General features: G+C 36.5%; 2 protein-coding genes and 1 non-coding gene across 5 annotated transcripts; 1 reads left to right on the plus strand and 2 right to left on the minus strand.

Moving 5' to 3' along the window:
- Positions 1 to 9,365: 9,365 nt before the first annotated feature.
- On the plus strand, positions 9,366 to 18,826 carry LOC122042203 (pumilio homolog 4-like). 2 transcript variants are annotated; one of them, XR_006129181.1, is made up of 12 exons: positions 9,366 to 9,540; positions 9,689 to 10,303; positions 11,862 to 12,690; positions 12,869 to 13,400; positions 13,482 to 13,623; positions 13,703 to 13,810; positions 14,401 to 14,613; positions 14,734 to 14,844; positions 17,798 to 17,992; positions 18,160 to 18,334; positions 18,421 to 18,525; positions 18,621 to 18,826. XR_006129181.1 is itself a non-coding variant. In XM_042602204.1 (11 exons), the coding sequence occupies exons 2-11, from the start codon at positions 9,698 to 9,700 to the stop codon at positions 18,447 to 18,449; spliced, it is 2,940 nt and encodes a 979-aa protein (XP_042458138.1). In that variant the 5' UTR covers positions 9,367 to 9,540; positions 9,689 to 9,697; the 3' UTR covers positions 18,450 to 18,826. The 2 variants fall into 2 exon arrangements, 1 of the variants encoding a protein (XP_042458138.1); XM_042602204.1 differs by having other exon boundaries at positions 9,367 to 9,540; positions 18,421 to 18,826.
- Positions 18,827 to 19,255: 429 nt separating this feature from the next.
- Positions 19,256 to 19,339, minus strand: TRNAL-CAA. The gene has a single exon. It is a non-coding gene; the product is annotated as a tRNA-Leu (tRNA).
- Positions 19,340 to 19,525: 186 nt separating this feature from the next.
- LOC122042204 (sec-independent protein translocase protein TATB, chloroplastic-like) lies at positions 19,526 to 22,983 on the minus strand. Of its 2 annotated transcripts, none has more exons than XM_042602206.1 (6): positions 22,680 to 22,983; positions 22,212 to 22,333; positions 21,465 to 21,524; positions 21,188 to 21,317; positions 19,948 to 20,109; positions 19,526 to 19,816 (listed from the first exon to the last, which is right to left on the minus strand). In XM_042602206.1, the coding sequence occupies exons 1-6, from the start codon at positions 22,921 to 22,923 to the stop codon at positions 19,779 to 19,781; spliced, it is 756 nt and encodes a 251-aa protein (XP_042458140.1). In that variant the 5' UTR covers positions 22,924 to 22,983; the 3' UTR covers positions 19,526 to 19,778. The 2 variants fall into 2 exon arrangements, with proteins under 2 accessions (XP_042458140.1, XP_042458139.1); XM_042602205.1 differs by having other exon boundaries at positions 19,526 to 19,858; positions 22,680 to 22,982.
- Between the last annotated feature and the right edge of the window lie 4,073 nt (positions 22,984 to 27,056).

Genomic DNA, 27,056 nt, shown 5'->3' on the forward strand with positions numbered 1-27,056 from the left:
TTATAAATTTCCGGAAACAAATTAGGAAGTTTTAATTCTTGTTTTAAAACTTTCCTTGTTTTGGGGAGAAAGTGGTCGGCCAAGTAATTTGGAAAAAGAAAATTGATTTTAATTAATTTTTTTTTTTCATGACAAAAGAATTAAGGAAGTTTTTATTAAAATTTCCTTATTTGCCAAGACCAAGGATTATAAAAGAGGGGGTAGAGGTGCCTTAATGGCTAACGACTCTATTCTTTTCTTCCTCTCTTTTCCTCCTTGGTGTGGCCGACCCTAGGGTCTCCTCTTCTCCTTCTTTTCTCTTCCTCCTTTGTGGTCGGCGGCATCAACATAAGGGAAGTCCATGGTGGCCAGTTCTAGCTAGGAGAAGAAGGAGAGAAAGAATGCTTCGTTTCTAGTATCCCTTGGAGCTTGGTGGTGGTGGCCGAACCTCACATCTCTTGGAGTTTATGTGGTGGCCGAAACTTGCTTGGAGAAGAAGGGTTTGAGTGGTTCTCATCTCGGTAGATCGTTGCCCACACAACGTCCGGGATAAAAAGAGGAATACGGTAGAAGATCAAGAGGTTGTTGCATACAAAGGAAGATATAATTAGTAATTAATTTCCACATCATACTAGTTGTATTCCTTTTGTATGAATTTCAAACACAAGAGACATTAGATCTAGTTTTTTGAATTTATTTTTCGAGTTTGTGTTTTCTTTGTTTTCAAATTTGTGATTTGATTGTTCTTTTTGGTTAACCTAGAGTTATTTAAGGAAATTAAATATTAGCTTTCCTTAAAAGGCTTTGTCTAGGCGGTGATGATTGCTCCCATATCCAAGAAGGCCATGTGCCTCGCCATACAGTCCTGGAAGCCAATTTTGGAAATTAATATTTAATGAAATTAATATTTAATGAAATTAATATTTAATGAAATTAATAACATAGGTGGATTTGAATCAATAGTGTTAAGTTCCACTTGCGATTCAAATCTAAATCATTAAGAACAGATAAGTTAAATTTGGAATCAATGATGTTAAGTTCCGTCTGCGATTCCTAATTTAATTTCTAAAGAATACAAATAGGTTATTTAAGGAAAGGTTCGACACTTGTACAAAAATTTTTGTACAGTGGAATCGGTACGTTTTTCTAGGACTAACCAACAGGGAGAGCTCAAGAAGTTGGCACATTTGAAGATGTGGAAAAAGAAGTGGAGGAATAATGGAGGTTCATATCAAAGGGGAGATCCAAAGGTAAAGGGTAAGGTAAACCCTAGTTTAAATTTGAAGTCAAGCTTAAATTCCTCCATGCATGCTAGGATAAATAATGATTATCATTATGTAGCAATGAAAATTTTGATTTTAAATATCATGATAGGAATAGGGTAAATGTAGATCATAACCCTAGGAGATCTATACATGATAAACCTAGAAATGGTAGACCTAAGGAAAACAAAGACATTAATCCCAATAAGGGGAGACACATGCCTAGAAAAATGGGTAGGTCTAGGAATGTCCAATGTGGACAAGTCAATTCTAGGGTTAGGAACCTAGAAAGGAAAAATCAAGCTTTGAAGACAAGCTTGATCAATTGGAGAAAACCCTAGCTAGATTCACGGTTGGATCTAGAGGGTTGAGTACGGTGTTGGGTAGTCAAAGACCCAACAATGATAGATCGGGTTTGAGATACCGATCTAGTGTCTCCAAGATTAAGGGAAAGTCTTATGCTAGGGTTGCACATGACTATAGTAAGAAGAAGCCAATTAATGACAAATGAAAGTCATATAATGGTAAGAAGAAATTAACCACAGACAAGGTGTCTAAGGTTAAAAAGGTTAGGTTTCAAGGTCAAGTGTCACCAGAGGTGCACCGATATGGCCTAGCAATTGTGGATGGGTCACCTAGAGAGGTGGATAAGGCTAAGGGCTTTAGGGAGAGCTCTAAGAGTCAATTTGAAACCCATGGCAAATGAATCTCAAGTGAATTTTACTTGGGAGTTTAGATTGGGTCATGAAATGTGCTAAAAAGTTTGAAGATGAATTTGAGTCTCAACTTTGGAAATTGACACAAAGGGTGTGTTTCATGCAAGGAAATATGACATTGGGGGTCATATTGCATGATAATTAGTTTTGGATGTATAGATGTCATATAAACCAATCTAAGGATGCATTGTGGTTTAGTATGAGCAAATACATCAAGAGGAAGTCAAAACTAGAACTTTAGGTCAAGGTTTAATTGACCTATTTAGTTAATTTTAGATTTTGTGTTAATCTTGGGATTGGTGATAGACACATTTTTTAATGTATTTTTCTCAAATAGACATGGGTAAAACATATCTCTCTATAAAATTTAGAAATATTTGAATGTCTGTGAAATTTTTTATGCATTTCTGAAGTTGGGTGCAAAATATTATTTGAGTTGAAAATAGTGTATCAGTCGACTAGTATAGTTACCAGTCGACTGGTAACAGTGTCTATCAAACATAGAATAGTTCTGTGGGTTTGTTTCGATAAGGGTGGCAGTCGACTGATGCTTGTGGTAGTCGACTGATACCAGACTGAAATTGTTTTTCAGCAGTGGTTTTGACCAGGTCAGCTCGTATAGGTGTATGAGATCCATGGAGAATAAATATATGAGTTTAGGGTTAGTTTGGATGATAAATTTCGACAATTGAGAGATTGTTGGAGCTTTTTGATATTAGGTAAAGGGGGAGATGTAAGGTTTAAGTGAGAAAACCTGAAATACCTTTGAAGTGGTGAAAATCCTAGCTCAATGAAGAGCATAGGTGTAGGGGGAGTCTTGTGATAGGTTCTTAAATAGTCCTGTGGTAAAATTCTTAACTCAATGGGGAGCATAGGTGTAGGGGGAGCCTTGAGATAGGTTCCAATGCATGTCTGTGCATTTTTTTGCGGTATAAGTCCAAGTGTGTAGCCTTGACAACATAAGTCTATTCGACGATGTAAGTCCAAGTGTGTAGCCTTGGCAACGTAAGTCCATTCAGCGGTGTAAGTCCAAGTGTGTAGCCTTGGCAACGTAAGTCCATTCAGCGGTGTAAGTCCAAGTGTGTAGCCTTGGTAATGTAAGTTCATTTGGTAGTGTAAGTTCAAGTGTGCATCCTTGGTAATGTAAGTTTATTGTTTTTAGCATATTGTTTTGCTATTATATTTTTCCTAACTTAAATGTATTGCCAAACATCAAAAAGGGGGAGATTGTTGGAGCAATCCCAATGGTCCGTGTGGCTATGTGTTTTGGTATTTGGGCAAAGGGTTTAAGTTAGGTTCACCCTTGTATTTGATATGTGTATTTAAGTTGTGCAGGTTTGCAGGATACAAATATAACTCAGGTTGATGGCTTCGGATCCGATGAAGGATGGAGCATCAGAGGGACCGTGGACAATGCAACGAGGGCAAGGGTCGAGGGAAGTGACTTCGAAGCATATGCGAATGATGACATTGGGACGAGCCGCAGACTTGGGTGCATCCGAGAGACAAGAGCCAAAGGAAGTAGCATTGAATGCAAGAAGTCAAGGCTGTAATGAAGAGTTAGTTGAGTCGTAAGGGTGAGGATCCGACTGTTGAGACTGTACTCGGGGTACCAGTCGACTAATGTAAATGGCAGTCGACTGGTATAGTCGACTGGGAGTGAACAGAATATTTCTGTTCGCTCGGTCAGTGTGGAGCAGTCGATTGGTACTTTCACCAGTTGACTGGTATCGAGCCATTGGGTTGTAACGATCGAATCTCCACAAAGGGCAATCGACTGGCACTTTCACGAGTCGACTAGTAGGCGGGGTTTTCCAACCCGTGGCCTATATAACTAAGGCTTGGAAGCTTGGTTAAAGTTGACGAAAGTAATGGTGGTTAACCTTAATTAGTAGTCAACTAGTGCCCTAGCAATCCAAGTGCTCTTGGTCGAATTGTACGAGGTTTCTCCGCCAACAAGGAGGATTGTGCTAGCTAGAGTTTCCGAGGATTAATCCACCGACGGATTGAGGGATCGTCCACCTTACGGACAGCCGTAGAATATGAGCAAGTTATCTCCGAACCACGTAAATTATTGTGTTAGCGACTTTCTTGTTTTCTTTGTCTTTAGCTTTCTTTGTATTCATATTAGTTTGTATTTTCGCTGCACAAACTAACAAATGTAGGAAGCGATTGAGTTGGGGGCGCCGTCTATCCAATCCCCCTTTAGCCGATCACACAAGATCCCCAACATACTATGTTATGTATAAGACCCGATGTATCATATGCTCTGAGTGTTACAAGCAGATACCAGTCTGATCCAGGAATGGATCATTGAGTGACCGTCAAGATGATCCTTAAGTACTTAAGGAGAACTAAGGATATGTTCTTAGTTTATAGAGATAGTGATATGACCATACGCGGATATACAGATGCTAATTTCGAGATGGACAAGGATGACTCCAAGTCCCAGTCTGGATTCATATTCATATTAAATGAAGGTGCAGTTAGTTGAAAAAGTTCCAAGCAAGATACTATTGCATATTTTACTTGTGAGGCGGAATGCATTGCAGCTTCGGAAGTAGCAAAGGAAGCGGTTTGGATCAAGAAGTTTGTTACTGAATTTGGAGTGGTTCTATCAATTGTTGAAGCATTACCTATTTACTACGACAACACTGGAGCCATTGCGCAAGTAAAGGAACCAAGGTCTCATCAGCGATCAAAACATGTGCTTCGTCATTATCATCTGATCAGGAAGATCGTTAGTAGAAAAGAAATATAACTCGAGAAAATTTCCACTGAAAGGAATCTAGCGAATCCTTTGACAAGACTCTAACATAAAGTAAGTTTGAGAGTCACATATGTGCTTATGGTTTAGGACACTGTGGCGATTGACTTTAGGCCAAGTGAGAGTGTTAGAATTTGAGGGATGTCCTAAGGCAATCATCTTACGGTTTTGTCTATTTATTTGATAAGTATAGATTCACTATTTGAGTGCATATTATATGTTTGATTGTTAAACTCATTTACTGAATGCCCGTAATATAATTCATAACATGAGAGAATTTGTGATTTGATCGCAATTAGTGATTATCTCTACATGTGAAATTATGAATATATTGAAATTTCTCTAGTCGTCGAATTGATGTATTTGGACATCATCAATTCTATAAGACTAACATGAGTTATACTCTTTAGTTAGGCCAAGCAACTGTTTTCTCACTGGCTGGAGACATTAGAATGTCGAGAGTTAAACGTGGATGTTGATTATGGTTCATTGGAGTGACTCGTTGTAAGACTTCATATGGTTCTCTACATATATATATAGATATATCTGTGAAGTTCTTACTGCAGCACGAGTACAAGTTTCCTTCGACTTGAGGTATACAAGTTATCTTGGTCATAGAGACTTATACTTTGACATCTTAAGCAAGCATCTCATTTAGGTGTGGACCCGGGATGATTAGGTATAAGTTGAAGTGCCCGAAGGTATTTGGATAGCCCATAGAGAATTCATTGCTTCTTGCGAGGAGACGTATATCCTATGACCACTTGTTTGGATTATTACTCAAAGTCTTTGGCCAAAGCATCACATGTTAAAAGTGCAAGACTCTTGTACACATGTATGAGTAATTTGAATTCGCAAAACGAGGAAGTATTACTTTAGCTAGGCATGACGTAATCAGCCTAGTAGGGACAAGACACATAGACCATGTCTTGAACTAAGTGGGTATAAGATGAGTGAAAGGAACGAGGCATGACTCACTATAGCTGCTGAAGGGTTTAGAATTAATTCTAAGATCAACTATAATTTTTCGACTAATTGAGGATCATGATGTACTACTAGGTGTCACTCATGATCATTTTATAATTAAGTAGTTAATTATGGAACCTATTGGGTCTCACGTACTAACGAGTCTCTAAAAAACATAAAACAAGTTAAAGAATATGATTTTTAGATCAAGAGATAAATATTTGATTGGACCATATATAAGACAAATATAGAAATATTTGTCGCAACGAAAGCGCAGATGGGTCACATCTCCTATGAAAGAGTTGGACCATATTTGGTTGAATCATGAATTAGTCGTGAACCAACTTGGTTTAGTTGTGAACCAAACCAAGGGATTAATAGACTAATTTTTGGTTAAGAGATAATGGATTGGATTTGGGTGTTCTAATCCAACTCATTAATAAGGGCTATATATTGATATGGTTGAGAGAGGATTATACACATGAGATCATTAATTGGCTTCTAAGCTTTTTGAAAACCTTAACCCAATTTCTCTTCGCCTCTCCCTCTCCCCTCTCTCTTTGCCGCCGCCAACAAGGGGAAACCCTTCCCCTTGTTGCTGTAACCACCACAAGGAAGAAATCTCTTCCTTGTGTGTTTCTCTTCCTCTTCCTCTTGATCTCTTTTCTTTGCTCGTGGCTAGTAACTTCCAAAGGAGAAGCTTGTACTCAAGGAGTTGTCTTAAGTAACTCGGTGTTGATACAAATAGAGGCAAGGTTCGACAATGTCGCTACAGTTGATGTCCTTCTCGTTACAGGTCATCCGTAAGGTACACCTAGCTTAAATTTATATTTCGTAAAAATTTAATTATGCGATCATGTTTGGCATGTTGTATCCTTTTATGCGTGTGGTGCGTATGATGTAATAATTTAAGAATTATTATTATTTTATTTTCCGTTGTGTATGTTTACGAAATATGTTTTAGCACACACCGAATCGGGCATATCCCAACAACTAGGACTTCCATTATCTGACTTTACTCACCAGGACTTCCACCACTTTACTTCACTCACTAGGGTTCCCACTGTTTGGCTTCACTCAATAGGACTTTTACCACTTAACTTCACTCACTAGGGCTTCCCCTTGCCTAACCTCTAGTTAGGACTAGTCACTTAGTAGACTTCTCACCTGCCTAACTTATAGTTAAGACTTACCCTTGCTAGTCATTTAATCCTGACTAAACTCTTTTCTTCCCAACATCAAGTCCTATTTAGATCCACCCTTGGTCAAATTAACCAGACTTGAGTATATTATCAAACATAGAAACCTTATAGCTGATTGCACCAACAACTTTCATTGCTTGACTTCACTCATTAGAATATTTATCACCTAGCTTCACTCACTAGGGTCTAGCTTCACTCATTAGGCTTCCATTGCATGATTTTACTCACCAGGACTTCCACCACCTAACTTCACTCATTAGGATTTCCTCTTACCTAACCTCTAATTAGGATTAGTTACTTAGTAAACTTCTCACCTACCTAACTTCTAGTTAAAACTTACCCTTGCTAGTTATCTACTCCTTACTAGACTTCTTTCTATCAAATATCAAGTCCTATTTGGATCCACCCTTAGTCAAACTAACCTAACTTGGGTACATTGTTAAATATCAAAACCCAATTAGGATTAGTTACTCAGTACACCAACAATTTTTTTCCTCTAAAAAATTCTTATCTTCCATCCATCCCCCTTCATCTCCATCTCAGCGAGTTTCCTATATCATCGTCCATCTTGACATTTAATCAAACAACTACCGGTAAAAAAAAACACCCTAAAACACACAAAGTTTAGATTTTTAATTTAAAATAAAAAATTTACTTCACCACCAGGGATGCACCGACACTTCTGCAACTGGAATTGTCCTTTGGCGAAGAATTTACAATGTCAGTCTCATCCTCCGAAAGTACTCATTTTCCTCTCATGACTGACTTCTCCGACTCGTCAGACTTTACTTCTAATAATAACATGAAACTTAAAAAAGAGATCAAATACTAAAATAAAAAAAGTAATACAATGGCGTGAGGATTATGAACAAAGAGTGAATAGAGTTGGGATGGAATGATAAGAAAAGATCACCCTCAGTGTCCTTTTTTAAATTGATAGCGTTGGCTATCATAAATCAGTAAAAATTCAGCTTTGATCTCAAACTGCCGTCGACTTATTATGTCTCTTTGTGTTGTTGGATGGAGGCAAAGGGATGACGATGAATATCCGCTGTTGATGCTTCGATAATAGAGAAAATGAAGATGAAAAATGAGGGTTTGGAGATTTTTTTTTTTTTTGAAAAATTAAATTAAAGGAATAAGAGTATTATGGAAAAGAAAATGCGAAGATACATGATTGTTCAATTTTAAAGTGGATACACTGTTTAGATAATATACAAAATCAAATAAATAATTTAATAAATCGTCCAATAAAGTGTCAGTTTAATTAAAAAAAAAAATCATAGTGGGACTTATGATTTGAGAAAAAAAGAACATTTTAGAGAGATATTATGTTTCCGCAAAATTCAATTTTTTAAATTAAATTTATTTTAAAATAAAATTTTGTTTAAATAAGGTCTAAGAATTTAGTTTAATTTAAAAATTCGATCCATTTCGTTTAATTGAATAAGAAATTTAAAAATTAAATTGACCGAATCAACTAATTTTTTTAGAAAAAAATTTAAATTTTTGAATAAATTGAGTCGAATTTTAAAATTTAATTAGTTTATTTAATTTATTTAATTTAACTCAATTTTTTTATCACCCCATGTAAGCATCGACAATATCATTGATACAACTCATACATTTTTCAAATTTTATTATCGAATAAATTATGAATGGATTTGGATTTGGCAAAATGACTCTATTTAGTAAGTATTAAAAATTTTAATTGAAATTTTACAACAGCTTGCCAGGCTAATAGAAAAAAGAAAAGCATCTATGATTGTATTAAAAATCGCATATGCTCCAGATAATTTGAGAAAGAAAAAACTATTCAATAAAGCACAGATTTAAGGCAGATATAGATTAAGTTAAAGATATTAAGCATAACAAATATTTCATTATTTAGTATTGATAATTTTATTTTGATTAAACTATTTTTATAAGTGAAAAATAAAAATAAAAAAAAATCTACTTTCATATATTATTTTAATTAAATTCTACGTAATGATGAATGAATTTTTTATATTGTCTATATAATTCATATGTTTGAAATCCTAGCAACAAAATCACGTGAGGTAATCTAATTTCCATAGGTTATCTTATTAGATTTAGTCAAAATTTAAAGACCCATAAAAGAGAGCAACTGTTGGGTCAATTTAAATGGGCCGACTTAACCGTTTCGTATTGACTTATCGGATGACAACCCATGTGGGCCCCATCCAGGGCACTCCGTAGCGGGGATCGATTGATGCCGTTGTACGGCAACGATCTCGTCGACCTCACGAATCGGACGGAGGGCAGCGCGTCACTTACCTTTCCGTTACAGCCCGAACGCCTCGAGGAGCTGGCAACGTTACGCCGAGACCAATCATCGACCCTCCGGTGACAATCTGACGGCTGTAGTCTGCGTTTGAAGCAACGCCGTCGCCAACGTTCCCTGCAGCCGTTTCCTTGCGCCCCCTCGAACTTATGGTTCTAGTAGAACCCTAGATTCTCTTTCTCCTCTGTTACCCCTCTCGCGGCGATTTGAAACGGCTAAAGTTCCGTTTTTTACGCTGTTCGATGCGGATACGGCAATCAAGGTTTGTAAAAGATTGATTTTTGGGCCGGAATGGGGGCGATAAGCGCCTTACGAAGGATGCAATGATGAAGCTGTTGTAAAGGCGAGAATTCTCCTCTCTCCAATTTGTTTTTGTTGTTATTGTTGTTATTGTTTTTTTTTTTTTTTTTAGTTTTGGATTTCTAAGTTCTGTTCCCTTGAATGATATTTATGATCGTCGCTAAACAAGGGTTCTAATGATGGTTACGCAGTGTTTGAAGATGACACTGGAAACACCAACGAGCGGGAACTTCGATGATGACTTCGAGAGGGATCTTGACGCTTTGATCCGAGAGCAGCAGAACAGTAGAGCTGCTACCTATGATCTGGACCTCGATGAGCTGAATATTCTTCGTTCCGGCAGTGCGCCGCCCACGGTTGATGATTCAAGAACAGCCATTTGGAGCTTGTTTGGGCACGATGGTTTTGGGGAGGCGACCCGCCACTTAAGGGTCCAGGATTCTGGAGGCTTGCTGTCTGAGGAGGATTTGAGGTCGCATCCAGACTATTTATCCTACTATTTTTCCAACGAGAATCACAATCCGAGGATGCCTCCTCCAGCAATGTCGAAAGAGGACTGGCGTGTCCAACAAAGATTTCATCCCAGTGGGTCTTCATTGGGAGGGATCGGTGATAGGAGGCGAAGAAATGAATACATGAAAAATGGCAGCCAAAGCAGCTCCCTTTTTTCTGTTCAGCCAGGCTTAGAGATGCTAGATTCACAGAAGCTGTCCAGGGAGTGGTTTGAGCAGAATAGCAATGTACTTATTGGACCGCCAGACTCTGGTTTAGGCACGAGGAGGAAAAATTCTGCTGATGTCTTGCAGGTGTATTTGGTTTATTTTGAGCTGTTCTAAATTTGCAGATTTAACACTTGTTTTAAAGTTTCTACAGAAATGTATGTATCTGTTGATCACTATCTCTGTATCAGCAAAACATGATTGCCAAAATTTAGTAGTTGACTAATCATAGAGCATATATAGCTTCTCATATTAAATGTGTAAGCTTTAAATAAGCTTTTTGTAATCACGTTCCCTGATTGTCTGTCTATGCTTGGGATAATTTCAGGATATGTTGTTTCACCGTGTTGCATGCATAACCCATTTTGTCATACTTTAGGCAGTGATAGTGGAGATTATTTTGCATATGAATCTGAATTTAAGAAGAACAATCGTGTTTATTTATTTTTCTTTATTTGGGTGGGGCGGTTGGAATGATCTAAATATATAAAAAAAAAAACATGGGAGAGGGAGCCTTGCATCGTTTGTTTGTTGTCTACATAAACCCTGGTGATAAATGAATCTGACTTTCTTTGTTTCTTAGAACAAGCAAAATATTTGCTCTTTTGTGCTTTTCTCTACCACTGCACTATTCTACTCGTATGCTATTTTGGACCTTGGACCATGAGCCAAGGGACATAACATGTATTTTAATTTCTACATTGATGATGCATCTCATGCTTCCACTGACGCATGATTAAGTTACTAGATAATTGCCCACAGTGCTTAAGAAAAATAATTATTGATTATTCTATTTTCTGGTTTATTGTCCTTGTTCGTAAAAGTTATTAGAGGAAGGCAGTTTGTCATACAGTCAGTTATTATGTTATTTTTTTTACTTTACTGAAGAATGACGTGGAGAGACTCAAAGGATGACTAGACCTAACTGGTACACATCTAGTTATATACATATCAGTATTTCAAATAGCAAATTGTCTTTGCTCACATTTAATATATGATTATTACTTGTACACATAATAACTAGGAAGTCTATGAGTAAATAATATTTCCTAAGTCAGTCTAATTCCAGTTACCACTTAGCAGACTACTCATCTTCTGCATATTCCGGTAGTTATGATACCACTAAATTTAGATATATCAGTTACATATTGATCTACTCCTTCAACTATGTGGGGTCACTGTACCTTTTTTATGTCATTTTGAGATAATCAAATTATTTATGATGTATATAATCACGCTTTGCTTTATTTAGCTAAGATTGAAGTTAATCCTGTTTTCTGTTTTAAGCCACCTTCCAGATTATCTGTAACTGTAACAACTGCTTTCTTTTCTGGAAGTGCATTTGCATATCATCTAGGTTTTTTGTAATGCACACAAAGTTATGCTTATCATGAAATTTTGTTATATTGATAGTAAGCTCTATGCTTGTCATATCACTTTCAAGTTTCAGACAAAAGCATGTGTTGTGGTGATGTTGTAGAATCATTGATGTGTATTGTTAGTTAATATGCTCCTTATTGGCTTTTGTCCTGTCATTGATATTAATGACCCTGCCGAACTGAGACTTGTGTTAAATGGGTATGATACTTATTTTGAGCTTTAGTTCAACTTACTTAGACTTATTTAGACTAAATTTAACTTGCAGGAGGAACTTGTCTATCCACCTGTCACTGGACTTCTTTCACGCCCAGTTAGTTGTAATGATTATGATAATATTGATTCGTTAAGAGCATCAGAATCATCAATGATGAAGCTTCAGAATGACTTGAATGGTTTAGGGGAAATACAATTTGGATCAACTTCCTCCAGTCTTACTAAGGTCCACAGCCTTGGATCCTCAATCAATCACTCTTTAGTATCTACACTAGGTTCTTCTCTTTCTAGAAGTACAACCCCTGATCCTCAATTAATACGAAGATCACCAAGCCCCTGCCTCCCCCCAGTGGGAACAAAAAGTAGTAATAGCAATAGACCAAATGGCTTAGGTGGTGTTTCATCTCATGCATCTGGTATCAACATTGAAACCACTTTCTCTGAATTGAACTTGTCTAGAATGAAACCAAAAGAGAGAGAGGGCAATGTGCTATGTCTGCTTAACAAGGATATTGCTAGCCAATCTGAACTGCTTTCTAATGCCCTCAGTGATAATATACAGTTTCTGCATCAAAAAGTTAGTGAGAAGTCTCAGTCAGCATTGTTAGAAAGTGCTCTTGATGATGTTGGGTATTTTGATGCCTCCAAGAAAACTAGTAGATTGACAGACGTGGAATTAGCTAGATTAACTTCTAATGGACAAACATACTTTCCAAAGCAGCCATCTTATGAGAAAGTGCAATCTGCTGGTTCAGCAATTTCTAAAAGTGCACGTCTAAATGTTGATGTGCCTGATACTGATTACAACAGAGAGAACTCAGAAGAATATACAGGCGGTAGCTATGGTGTACAAATGATGTTAAACAGTCAGTTTGGTTCTGGTAGTCTTTCTTTTCATCTTTTTCTTCCTTGTTCAATATATATATTTGTTAGATAAACAAAATTAGATTTTTTTTTAAATGAATGTAGAAATTGGATCTGCTAGTGTTTAGAATGTATATTCCCCAGTAGTTTTCTGCTCTCTGCCTGTAATAATAAAAATATGGTTGGGTGATGCAGATATACAATATAATTCATCTGGGAACCATGTAGATACTGGTCTATATGGGCCATCTACAGGTTCCATGTACAGACAATATTTGCATGGTACTTCTGATTCACAAGTACATCCTCCAGGAAGTTTGGATCCTTATTTAGGACAAAATTACCTTAATACCCACCAATTGGATTTACCTGAATATTCACATCTTTACCTGGAAGCATTGCTTGCACAGCAGAATTTACAGTATGGCATGCACCTCAAATCAGATAGCTCGAATCATGGTTACTATGGTAGTCATGCTTATGGTATCGCAATGCCATATTTAGGAGGTTCATTGACTAGTAATGCTCATTCTCCTTTGCCTACTGGGAACCCTCTGAGGCAAAATGATCAGTTATCTCATACCCTTTCCATGTTGAGAAGGGCAGCTGGAGAAAATGGTAGCATGAGAGAAGGCTATATGTTGCCATCTTTGTTGGAAGAATTTAAGAACAAGAAGACATTACTTTTGGAGCTATCAGATATTGTAGGTCATGTTGTTGAGTTCAGGTACTCATTTATTTCTTATAGATTCATGCTCTTCAAACATTAAAGTGGCTACCAGTTCACTTTGTCTTCTTTTTTTTTCAGTGCGGATCAGTATGGCAGTCGCTTTATCCAACAACAACTTGAGACTGCCTCAGTTGAAGAAAAGAACAAAATTTTCCCTGAGATACTCCCTAAAGCTCATTCTCTAATGACTGATGTGTTTGGGAACTATGTCATTCAGAAAGTATGCCTATGTTAACAAATGAACTCTGGATATTTTTCCCTGCAAACTTTTTAAATGTTCATTGTAACTTGGGTTGCAGTTCTTCGAGCATGGTACAGAAATTCAAAGAAAGCAACTCGCAAGTCATCTTAAGGGCCATGTTTTACGTCTCAGTCTTCAAATGTATGGCTGTAGAGTAATCCAGAAGGTTTGTTAACATTGCTGCTACCTTTGATTCTATAGCTTTAATAGTTGTCCTGCTAATTACATCCGTTTCCTTAAGTTTACTTATCCTGCATGGGCTGCATGTTAATTATGGTTAGTTTTTGAAAGTTGGGGTTTGTGTAACTTCTATAAAATAATCTGATCTAGTTTGTAATTAAAGACCAGTTATATGGATAAGTCGATACTGATACCATCTAATATATACTATTGGGATTTGGAATAGAAATATCTAACTGAAATATCAAGCATACAGCAGTGGTTAAATTTTGAATATAGAGTTACAAGCTAGCACCAATTGTATGATGGTGCACTGTTTAAGGCATGGCATGAGAATAAAAGGTTGCCACTTATAGTTTGAAGGGTCTATACAAATCAAGTGATACAAGCTGGTAAGCTTGATTTGATGACCTATGGTCCTCTTTTTTCAGGTTCCCCGTCATTTTAGTGTTTCAAATAAGGATTTTATATCTGATTTGTGTTGATTCTCTTAGCTTACAAGTTTGGATGAGTGAATTTCCTTGTTTTGAAAAAATTGTTCCTGTTCTTGGGGAGCTTGACTTGCTACTATTGCAGGCGTTAGAGGCGGTTGATGTTGATCAAAAGACTGAAATGGTACTAGAGCTTGATGGACATATAATGAAATGTGTTCGTGATCAGAATGGAAACCACGTAATCCAGAAGTCTATTGAATGTGTTCCTCAGGAGAAGATTCGATTTATCATTGAATCTTTTTATGGGCACGTTCTAGCACTGTCTACCCATCCATATGGATGCCGGGTTATACAGGTTTCAACATGGTTTTTTTTGGGTTATTTTATTAGGGCAGTTGAAAAATAATATTAAGAAACTATTTGCTCAGCAGTGGATCTTTGATTTCACTTGTTTATATGATATTAATTATGGCAGAGAGTGCTTGAGTACTGTGATGATCTAAAAACACAAAGCATTATGATGGAGGAGATCATGCAGTCGGTTTGTAATTTAGCACAAGACCAATATGGTAACTATGTTATCCAGGTAGGTTATCTTAGCAGCTACACCTGTTTACCATAGTAGCATGTACATGTTTTTATTACATTCTGGGTTTGTGTTGCATTATCTAATGATCGATTGGTCCCTCACCATATAACCCACAACCTAACAACATAATAATTACTAATATGTTATTAAAGTTTTTATTTTAACATTTAGCTCAATAAAATATCAGCTATTTGTTCCTTGAAAGGTTTGTATGGCTACTTAATTGTTACAATGATATTCTTTAATCTAGTGTTTATAACTTTGAGATCATCTAGTAAAAACTTGACCTATCTCATCTCATAGGCTGTGTGCTTTTGTTCCATATTCCTTTTCGATAATACAGTGAACTTTATTTTTTCCTCTTCCACACATGGTCGCCTCTAGTAATGGCAAAATTCCAAAAGTAGATATTCGTTCACTACCATAATCTGCAACAGATATGCTTCTTAAGAGCAAACCTTTCCTTTTGACATCTTTCTTAAGCTTTTGGATGATTTAAATTACAACACTAACCACAAAAATGATATCAGGTCTAGCAATTTTAAGAAAGTTTGTGCGAGGGAAGATAATTGTTGAGAGACCAGGAGGCTTGTGCCACAGGAGGGGAGTGTGAAAATCACTTGGCTGTGAGATTGTAATATGGGCAAACAATGGGGAATCACGTCGTGGTAGTGTGCGGGTGGGCATTGCAGGAGGACAAGTAGAGGAGATTTGGTTCGTGTAGAGGGCTAAGAAAGAGGATAGGGATAGTGCAGCAGAATACACAATATACAGTGCTGTATCATCCAGTTAATGTGTACAAGTCTAGCTAGGGTTGTAAATGAACCAAGCGTTCGTGAATAAGTTTGGTGTTTGGCTTGGTAAGAGCTTGTTTATGTTCGTTCAATATACACAAGATTGATTAAATAAACAAGCTTGAACAGCTCGTTAAGCTAAACAAACAAGCTTGAACACATATGTGTTCAGCTCGTTAACGTTCGTGAACAAAGTTCGTGAACAATGTTCCTGAACAACGTTCGTGAACAATGTTCACGAACCATATTCATTAATAAAACTCTTTTCAATATGCTAAATAAATAATAAAATAAAATAAAATAAAATAAATAAATAAATTTAAATTTCCAAGCTCAATAACCAATCAAATAACTAAAAGTTTCAAACAATCAAACAAGCTTGAATTGAAAGCTCGATAACATCTAAACGAACCAAGCTCGAATCAAGCTCAAGTCAAGCTCGAACCAAGCTCAAGCCAAGCTTGAATTGAGAGCTTGATAACATCTAAACGAACCAAGCTCAAGCCAAGCTTCAAACAAGCTCAAGCTCATAAAAAATAAACCAAGCCAAGCTTGAACACTCATTTCAAAAGCTTGGTTCATTTTAAGCTCGGCTCGGCTCGGCTCGGTTACCTTATCAAACAAGCTTGAACACCCCAAAGCTTGGCTCGGCTCGGCTCGTTTACAGCCCTAAGTCTAGCAATGAAATAGCAAATGATAATGTGTTAGAATTCCAAAAATCAGAATAGAGAAACAAAGAATTTTATTAGGTTTTAACACAAGCAGTACAACAAAGAATACTCAAATTTTAAAGAAACTCTCTCCACTACCCAGAGTCAATGCTCTCTTATAATGATAATTCTCCGATCTTCCACAAACCAGAAAAATATATTCCCTTCTCACCCTCTCTAACTTCATACAAACTTATAACCACACACATACTCTAAAGCATGCTAACATAACTACCACACAGATATAACTGATTCTAAAATATAATTGTCTGCAATTTAACTTCCTACATATTAATTCTATTCCGGCCCCTTTTGATTTTGTTCGACCTAGAATATACACGCCATGTTGTGAGCTTGTTTCTTCCATGATTCAGTAATGGGCCCTCATTTTGAAATTGGTTTCTATCATTACCACCTCTTGTAAGAGTGAAATCATCCTCCCATCTTGTGGAGTTTGAGACTCAGCTGCGGCATATTGCATATTGTGGGGAGATTTGTCCCTCAATAGGTAACGGACCTGAGAACACTGGATGAGCCTCCACGTGCGGTTCCCCGATTTACCTTGGTAACCGATGGGAAATTTCCGTGGGGCTGGGTCCATCACCCCCAAGATTAAAAAAAAAATCATCCGCCAACGTTGTGTCAATCATGCTTAGGGATGACAATGAGTCGGTTTGGGTATGAGTAGGATTCTACTAGAAGACCTGCCTTCATATCCGATTATTTAATCGGGTCTAAAAAATTCTTCCACACCCTCCTCCATTCGGGTCGGATATCTGATCGTCCATCGAATTCGGAGGTAATTATCATCCCTAATTATGCTCTTGCTCTTCCATTTGACTAGTCATTGATCATTTATTCTGGTTCCACATTATCTTATAGTGCAACCTCCAGTCCATTGGATAGATATGCTTGCACATTGTAATCTCCAATATCTTTCTTAAGTAATGATACATGAAAATGGAATGGACCTGAGAATGAGGTGGAATTTTAAGCTTTTATTATATGCAACCTCCATATTTTGCAACAATCTAGAAAGGTTCATAATACCTTGCTGCTAATTTTTTTATTAATCCTCCTAAAAACCGCGTATGGGGCCTTAATTTAAGCAGCATCCATCCTCCTACTGCAAATTATACTGGTTTCCTCTTTTTATCACCATGTCCCTTCATTTGTTCTTGCGTCCTAGAGAGATTATATTTAGGTTGAAGAAAAGCCTCATCCCTAATTGTTTTGTTAGAATAGTTCCAAAGGGCTTTCAGACATGGTCGAAAGTTCACTTGACCTTATGTTGATATACATTAGTGATTAGAACATAGTTGTTCGAATGCATGTCTGTTTCCATAAAACACCACTTTCATAGTGCATATTATTTTGGGGAATCATATCAGTTTGGTTCTCAGATTTTTATTTCATTATAAGCTGACTCAGTTGAATTATCATTAGCATGTTCTGAAGCATGGTAAACCAGAAGAGCGGTCTGTCATCATTAGCAACCTTGCCGGACAGATTGTAAAAATGAGCCAACAGAAATATGCATCTAATGTCATCGAGAAGTGCTTGGCTTATGGCACTGCTAAGGAACGGCAAATCCTAATAAGCGAGATGCTTGGCTCAACAGATGAAAATGAACCTCTGCAGGTAGCTTATTTTCACTTCTCGGCATTTAGTTTGATATACAATTATCATTCCCAATAGAGGTGTTGGTTTACTATTGATATAGTACTGTTAGTCCCAGAGCACTCGGTGTAACATCCATTACAATAATTTCTTCTTAATGGTTTTTACGTTTCTATTTGACTCCACAGGCTATGATGAAAGACCAATTCGGGAATTACGTTGTACAAAAGGTTCTTGAGACAAGCGATGATCGAAATCGTGAACTCATCCTTTCGCGCATCAAGGTTCACTGGAATGCCTTGAAGAAGTACACATATGGAAAGCATATAGTTGCTCGCGTCGAGAAGCTTATTGCCACCGGAGGTAATGCATTCATATTCGAAGCTCATCCCCCGGGACAAATATCAATCTAATCTGCACTAAACTCGCGTGTCTCCTGTCGTTTACAGAAAGGCACATTGGAGTGTCATCACGCTGATCGTGAGACGTGAAACTGCAGCACAACTGTACAGATAATGAGGCTAGTGTTCGACTCGTCTTTTCCAGTATAAAAGGTGCTTCCGCAATCTGCCGATGTAAATAAAAGATAGGCATCTTGAAATAAGAATTTTCCTGAGCCTGTGTATATGTGCACTTGTATTTATTCAAGCAACAGAAATAGAAACAGCAATGCCCTAAATGATGGTTAGATTAGCAGAATGGGAGTCGAGGCGATACGTCTGGCGTTCGAGAGGAATTAACACTATAGAACTTCTGTAAAGTCTGTGTAGTAGTGGTCGCGGGGCGCTGTTCTATCGAGAAGGTGCCTGCATTCAAACTTTTTCTATAAATTTGCTGATGAAAAGCCTTGTTCAATGTCGATGTCATGGCGGCAGTCTCAGCATCCCTATTGAACTAGAGTTTAAGAGTGTTTCTTTTGCTACTTTATGTACGATAGATCTTGTTCTTCTAACAAAGGTCACTCCATATTTCGGAGTATTTCCGATGATTAAACTCGCTCATCACTTTTTCTACAGAATTAAAATAATAGTATGAGCATGTAAACTCTAACTATTTTTTGACAGGTAAATGTACTAAATTGAATAATTAAAATTACAAACACTTTACTACAAGTTATCCATTAAATTTGGTAGAGATTTTGGATTCAATGTTTATATAATATTTGAGTACGATGCAAATAAGGTTTTAAAAATTATTATTTTAATCTTATAAACAATCTGTTTTAACTATATATGTATATAGCATTTTTCAACCAAAAAGGAAATTTAAAAAAGTTTTTTATTATGTCAGAAGTGGGATTTGAACCCACGCTCTCTCACGAGAACCAGAACTTGAGTCTGGCGCCTTAGACCACTCGGCCATCCTGACTTACTGTTAGTAAAATATCTAATAATTTTAAATTATTGAAAACCTCAAACAAACTAATAGTTGGAAATCTTCCACTCCGAAGGTCATGTCGCAAATTGATTGAAGTCAACTTGCAAATCACTGAAAACAATTTACATGAACTAACTCTTTTATACATGAACATTGTGTGTGCTATTCACACATAACTCAGGCATGCAACAAGATATACTAGAGGTGTCAATGGGTTCACATCATTCTATAGTTTCCAAAGAGCATGAAACAGTTGGATATCGACAAAGAAATCAGACTACAAAACTGCATCAGGCCTTCCTCCAATCCAAGACAAAACGCAAAACATTTACATGGCATGTTAAGTAAGACTCCAAGTTATACATTGTTTGCCTCGCATCGATTTCCTATGCTCCATCTTTTCACATTGGGGTATACACATGCATCACCTTCAACTCTGGTGCTCAGATTTAGCCGATGATTGTGCATCTGTATCGGAATTGAAAGTGCTTGTTTCAGTTGTAAAAGTTTCTGAAGTGGTTTTAGCATATTAAATTATGTCAGTCAAAAGTATGAACAAGTAAATGGTAGAAGCATCGAGGTTAGAAGAGATGCCTAACCTTTTGGTTGTTCTTTAGGTGCTTGTTCTTCAACTTGAGATGCAGTGCCTTGTGATTCAGGCGTCGACTCAATTTTGGATGTGGCAGAAGATGCAGCCAGCTGCTGTTCTGTAACCTTCAAGAGTTCTTCGCTGGTATATGATTGGGCTAGTGGTTTTCCATCTGCAGAGTAAGCACTATGATTCAAGCAAGATCAAGGAATCAAATACATCATGTAAGAATATTAAGATCACGATCATTTTAGGACCAGAATGCTAGCCTATCAAAATGAGTGGATAACAGAGAAATTTCAAGAAAGAAAAACAAAAATATAATACCAGAATAGAATATGGAGAAAACATCATCAAGTTGTGTTTCTCTTAATTATGTGATGTCCGCTACAAAAATATTACTCTTATATTAAGTTATATATAAAGCTATATCACTAACAATAATCAAAATTAATACTAATATTTATTTTGTCTCTCTACCTCTTGCATCTTTTATTTTAATAGGATACATTTGCCAATTGGATATATTTGTTGTTATTGGATGTTAGTACCATCTTATTCTATTCTCTCCTTTTATCATCAATTGGAGCTACACCTAATTGCTATTAATTCGCCATATCTATCTTGGCATTCTCATGTCTGCTATGTTATATTTTTTCATTTGTTCCTTCATAACAGCAGAATATTCTAATCCATAAAATATGGTGGATCATATCAGTCAGATAAAATATAAAATGTTCTTTCAGCACAAGAAGCACATAATAATCATACTACAATATTGAAGCTCCCCTTCTTATCTCCATCAACACCCCATTCCCATTGAATAATAGATCCAAATATATCTAGATTTCTTACAAAAATTTCATGCATCTAAATTATATCATAATAGTACTAGGTCAAATCAGACTCTCATGCTGGCTAATTCACCTAGAACCTAAGTTGACTACATCTTTGTTTTCATGCTCCAAAGATACAAAACATAGAACATATAACATAAAAGTGAAAATTTTAAAATGTTAAATTTGAATTTCTCAAATTTGTGCACAAAATAATTGAATGGTATTTTTCTTTCTTTAAGACCTCTACAGTTGCTAATGCCACTATTCAAAATGTTGGTTTGAACCCTGGAAAATATTGATTTGATGCAGGATTTATTCAAATACTTCAAATAGGGAGGTGACATATGCAAATGCAATAGGCCTATATATTTACTATTCATGATTATCAACCTAAACTTTTAGGTCACTTACTTGGATCTACCACGGTTTCTTGTTTTTCATCAGCGTACAAGGTCGATTTGTTGATGTAATTTGTTGGAGGCACAACTTCATCAATTCCAATCTCACGCTCAAGAGTGTTCTTGAATTCTCTAGACACATCCTGTAGCATAAGAACAATTGAATGATAATTCCAGCATAATTGGAAGCTACGCCTTTATTTTCATCTGACAATTTAGCATGGATTCCTTATCAAGTTTATTTTCCTATTGCATAATAAAATGAAATTTAATATGCAAACAAAATTAACCTGAAGCTCCCTAATAGTTGGCTGGAAAGCACGCAATGTTTTCCCCAAGTTACGTGCTATCTGCAAATAGGACTTGGTTGAGAAGAATTTCAGCAATCAACTGTTGGCAAATAACTAAGGAAACAAACTGGAAGTTTAGCAATGTGACATCTGAATGCAAACACTCTTAGTAAAACAATGCTTTCCTATTAGCTTTATTTAGAACAAATAATAAGTTTCCAGCCTATAATACTATTAGATTTTTTATTTTTTTCTTCAGATGTGAAGGGAGATCCCATTTTGAGGAGTAACCAAAGAGGAACCAAGAACATACTACTGAAACAATGCAAGTCCTACGCTGGTGACAATGAGGTATTTGGGGAGAGGCCAAAAACATGAGCCAAAAATTAACTAGCATAAACTGATATGCATCTCAGTTATATTCTTGGTGCATTTGGAATTTAATAATTAGATCAATTTGAAAAATTAACTTCTATCATCTCCAATGATAGAAGTCACATACTTCCCACAAAAGTATCAATCCGTTCACTAAACTAGCAAGATGCTTGCCATGCATGATCGAGAAGCACTGGCCTCAGAAAATATATCAGAATCTGGAACAGGCATCTCTACAATGTATTAGCGTATCAAATTGTACTCGGAATACTGTCTAAGGGCAATACTTGTCCTGACAGTTTGATTCCTATGTATTTCTACACATTTTCAGCGTACAGATGAATTTATCTACTGTTCAAAGAAGGAACTTGCCTCAGCTAGGCCTTTAGGGCCAAACACCAGCAGAGCTACCACTCCAATAACCAATGCTTCAGGAGCACCCACTCCAAATAAAGAAGCACGAACAACTTTACCACGAAATTTCACCTTTTTCTCTGCCAAACAAGTAAAAGAACATCAAACATATTTTCCAAGTAGATTAGACATCCGTGCAAGTCTATGAAAACAAGAAAGTAAACCCAGCAGCAGGAATGAATCAGCTACAAGTAGGTAAGCAATTTATACATAAAAGCAAAAGATGCTTAATTTAACTATTTAAGTAGTAGTAGAAGAAGAAGAAGAAGAGGGAATGAAGCTTAGTATTAGTGATGGGTTCCGGAAATAAATGCATCAGCGTGACCGAACCCCTAATCTTCCCAGAATTAGGTATGCACACGCAACTCTCCAGCAAAGACCTCGTTTTTCAAGAAGACCAAAATCTTAGGGAGGACAAGGAGTTACCTTTGCGCGCAAAGTTTCCAAAAGAAAGAGGCCTCGCCAGCGGCTTGAGGCCGTCCCACAGCGGGGGGCGAGGCAGGTGGAGTGCGGGAAAGGATCCGCGGAGATGGGACGTAGGTGGGATTTTGGGAGAAGGCCTAGAGGGCGGACGGGAAGAGATGAGGAGGGCCACCTTCATCGAGTGGGAAGAGGAGGAGAGGGAGAGGGAGCAGTGGCAGAGTGATGCGAGGACCGTTGCAGAGCCCATCGCGGCGGAGGAAAGACGAGAGCGTGGACTGGAAGCGTACGAAAAGGCTACCACTGGTCGCCATGCGATATGGGTAGGGTTGTCCATGAGGAAAGCCGTTACGGCTACTGTAACGGTTGTTACGATACATTTAAAAAACTCTAAATTATATGCTTATAAAATAAATTAATAATAAAATTTAAAATTATGAAATCATTTGTTTATTTTCGAACGTACCCCGCCACGATCCTCGTCTCTCCTGTTTTTGACTAATGATTTTTTAGGGAATAAGCTTCCGTTTAATACCGTAATTTTTTTTTTTTTTCATAAGATTTCTTGAGACATGAGTTTAGATCTTTGTCTCGAAATATCTCTATCCCTGTATTTTTTTATCTATCGAATGAGTCAAATTATATTTTAAAGATATTTTATATTATGAAGATATCGTACATATTTTAAGGATGTCATGAGTGTCCGATTGATAAAAGGATACGAGAATAAAGTTATTTCAGAACTGAGAATCTGAACTATTTGAAACAGACGGTTGAGAAGCATCGGATACGAGCATTATCACCTTTTGCACATGTAAATAAGTGATAAGGCAATCTAAAATAGCAGCCAATTTGATCATGATGCAATGGCAATTTCATAGTCGCTTGACTGTGATTTTATGGCCGAGCTAATTGTGCGACCGTTTCATTTCGATTGCGCAGCGAACTCAATTGCAATTGTAACTTGCTCGGTCGATAAACATGAAATCACAATCAATTGGGTGCTTAATTATAATTTCATGACTGGGGTAGCCGAGAAGCCGCTTGGCCACAATTTCATAACTAAGTCATGGCTTAGTTAGTCAAGAAATCAACCACTACAAAATCAATTTTAAAAATAAAGATAAAAATAGAATAACATCCCTTTTTATTAGAATTAATAAAAAAAATGTCCTTTTTGTTAATCATCAATAAAAGAGCATCTTCAGTTTTTGTTACTCAATTATCCTTCTTATAGCTATGATTCATAATTATATAATTTACAAATGTTCCATATTGATTTATAACTACTACAATATTTATAAAAGACAAAAATTAATGATAATTAATACTATATTATAATAATTATGATTAGAATAGTATAATTACAAATCATAATTATTATAATGTTACAGTATGTACTAATTATAGCTGAATTAATTTGGTATTGGTAAAGAAGGGTAATTTGAATATAAAACTAAGTTGGCTATTAATAAAATATCCTCCTCTTTTAGATTCAATAAAATAAAAAATATGATAATCCCCAGGATACAATACGGTAACAGGATATTCAAATTATCATCCAAATATTCATGATTCGATTTGTAACTATAGTGTATTTGTAAAAAATTTTCCTCCAAGAGATGCTCGACTTCTGTGCTGGCCGTCGTGTGTGCTTTTCGATTTACCCTGATGACCAGCGGAAAACTTCCATAGGGCCGGACTGGTAATCCAGAGATAGTCAATAAGACTAACTGAGATTATCATATTTTTAATAAAATAAAAAAGTGGTCCCCGAGCCTATGGTGTCGTGGTAGGACATTCAGGATGTCACCAAGGCACCGACGATTTGATCCCCAGCTATGACATATCTGTAGAAATTTTTTCTCTAAATGGGATGTGCAACCAAAGAATGTTGGACTTTTAGGCTATCCACAGTACACGCTTCTCGATTTACTCTAGTAGTCGATGGAAAAATTTTATGGGACTAGATCGATCATCAGAGCTAGTCAATGAGGCTAAGTGGATTTATCAATTTTTTTTAATAAAATTAAAAAGTGGCTGTCTTTATCTATTTTTATGAAATACCCGTGAATAAAAAAGTGACTATCTTTATTTATTTAATAAAAAGGAGACATCGAATTTACTTGGTTTGTAATCAGGGGATTACAAATTCAAGACCTTGAAAAGCACATTAAGATTCTCCTCTAGATGGAGTAGCCACTTACAACGTTGAAACACACAATTACAAAGTTAAATAAGAATGGAATTAATTACAAGTGTTGTGTCTAATCTTTTAGGATCAGGGTTGTATTTATAGCCCTAGTCGGGGCGCCTAGAAAAGTTCCAGACGCCTGGGAGGATAAACTTTTATCTCCGCCGTAACGATCGCGCCACGTCGCATTCTGGATAAAAACCTACTCTAGGTACCTGAAAGGGTTCCAGACGTCTGGACCAGAAAGTCAACTATCAATTGACTTTTTGGTCCGGGTCTTCCGCTCCGGTTCCACTCGTATGGGTGATCTCAGCCATCTAGAATAGGGCTCACCCAAACCCAACTTCCAACCTTCGAGCAGTCTTCCACTCCGGCTTCTCGTCCCTCGAAAATGTGGCGCCCCTCCTTCTCATCCACCCGCGTACTCTTCCGCAGCACCTCGTCCCTCGGACACACTGAGCCTGTTAGCTCTCTCCCATGTCGTTCTTCTCGCTAGCTACGTCTTTCGCTCAACTTTCTGTACTCCTAAGTTCATACATTCTTAGAAATAGAGGTTAAATATCAATAAGACCTAACTTGACTTGGTTGATCACATCAAAACTATCATGGGGTACTTACAATCTCTCCCTTTTTTATGTGAGAACCCCAAGTTAAGTTAGGGTAAACCACAAAAATAATAGTTATAAAGTAAGATTTTTGCAAGTACAAAAATTAAAAATTGTACTACCCTCCCCTTAGACTTAATATTTACTACTCCCACTTTTGATCTCATTAAAAATAGGGTACTTTAAAAAATTCTACTTAACAACAATAAAAAGTCTAAGGGAGAATTAAAAATAACATTAAAGTTTAATCTTTGAAAAAAAATTTAACATATTTAAGGCAGAAAAAAATTCATATGAAGTTAAAATTATCGTTAAAAAAATTCTAAAAAATTTAACATTCAGAAAATTTTAACATTTGAAAATTTTCTTATAATTAAGTGATGAAGTTCTCGGAAAAAATAACTTTTAAATAATTTTTCACAAAATTTTTGACAAACATTTTAAAGTATTTTTATAAAAACTAATTACTTAAAAGTTGATCAATTAAATATTTATTTCAATAATTGGCTTCAAGCTGTGGCGAGACACTAGACCTTCTTGGATTATTAGAGAAACAACTACTTTCTAGACAAAGCCTTTTAAAAAAATTAAATATTTAACTTTCTGTCTGAAAGCCAAAAAAAATATTAATCTAAATATGATTTTGGAACACAAAATAGGTTCCTTCCTATAAGATAAATCAAAAAATTTTTAAGAACATATTTCTGTGATATTTTTTTAATTTGGCCCTTATGAAATCTATAATACCAGTTTAATCCTTTATAGTTTCTAAAATTTAAAACAAAAAATTGAATATATAGAACTTTTTAAGTTTTCTAATTGTTCCTTTAAATTAACATTTTCAATTTATCAAGCTCCTCTATTAAGTATGACTTTGCTAAGATTCTTTTTATTTTTAAATTCTCCTTTTCCAAATTATCATTTTTACTTTTTAATTTTCATATTGATTTAGTCATAGACTTAATACCGAAATAGAGTTGATTAGGAGGTAAGAGACATACCTCACTTACTATGTCGGATCTGAAGCTTGATTCTCCCACTGCTTCGCTGCTTTTGTCTGATGTCGATCTCCCTTCATCGATGCTGGCTTCAGAGGTGTTTTAATCTTCGTGGCTAGCCATCAGTGCTAGTCCGACGTATACTTCTATTTCTGACTCTGATGATGAGCTTTCGTCCCAAGTAGCCGTGAGATTCTTGTGTTTGTTTGGCTTGGGCCCCTTGTCTTTTTTCCTTTTTGAGCTCCGGGCAGTCCTTTTTTACGTGTCCTTCCTTTTAACATCGGTAGCATCGAACTTTTCTTCTATTTCTTAGAGTTTTTTTGTTCTACATTTCCTTAAATTTATTAGATCTAAAAAAATTTCCTAAACTTCCTTACCATATAAGCTTCTTGGTCTCCTTCCAGATCTGAGTCTGACTCAGGTTCATCCTTCTTGGTGGCTCTCAGTGCTAGGTTCTGGCTTGGCTCTTTACTTGATCTTGCACATCTGGATTCATGTAATTCTAAAGTTGAAAATAATTCTTCTAGTGTACTTACCTCCAAGTCCTTCGAGATATCGTAGGTGTCGATTGAGGTCCATTCTGGAA

This window comes from Zingiber officinale, chromosome 2A, assembly GCF_018446385.1.
Source record: "Zingiber officinale cultivar Zhangliang chromosome 2A, Zo_v1.1, whole genome shotgun sequence".
Taxonomy (NCBI): domain Eukaryota; kingdom Viridiplantae; phylum Streptophyta; class Magnoliopsida; order Zingiberales; family Zingiberaceae; genus Zingiber; species Zingiber officinale.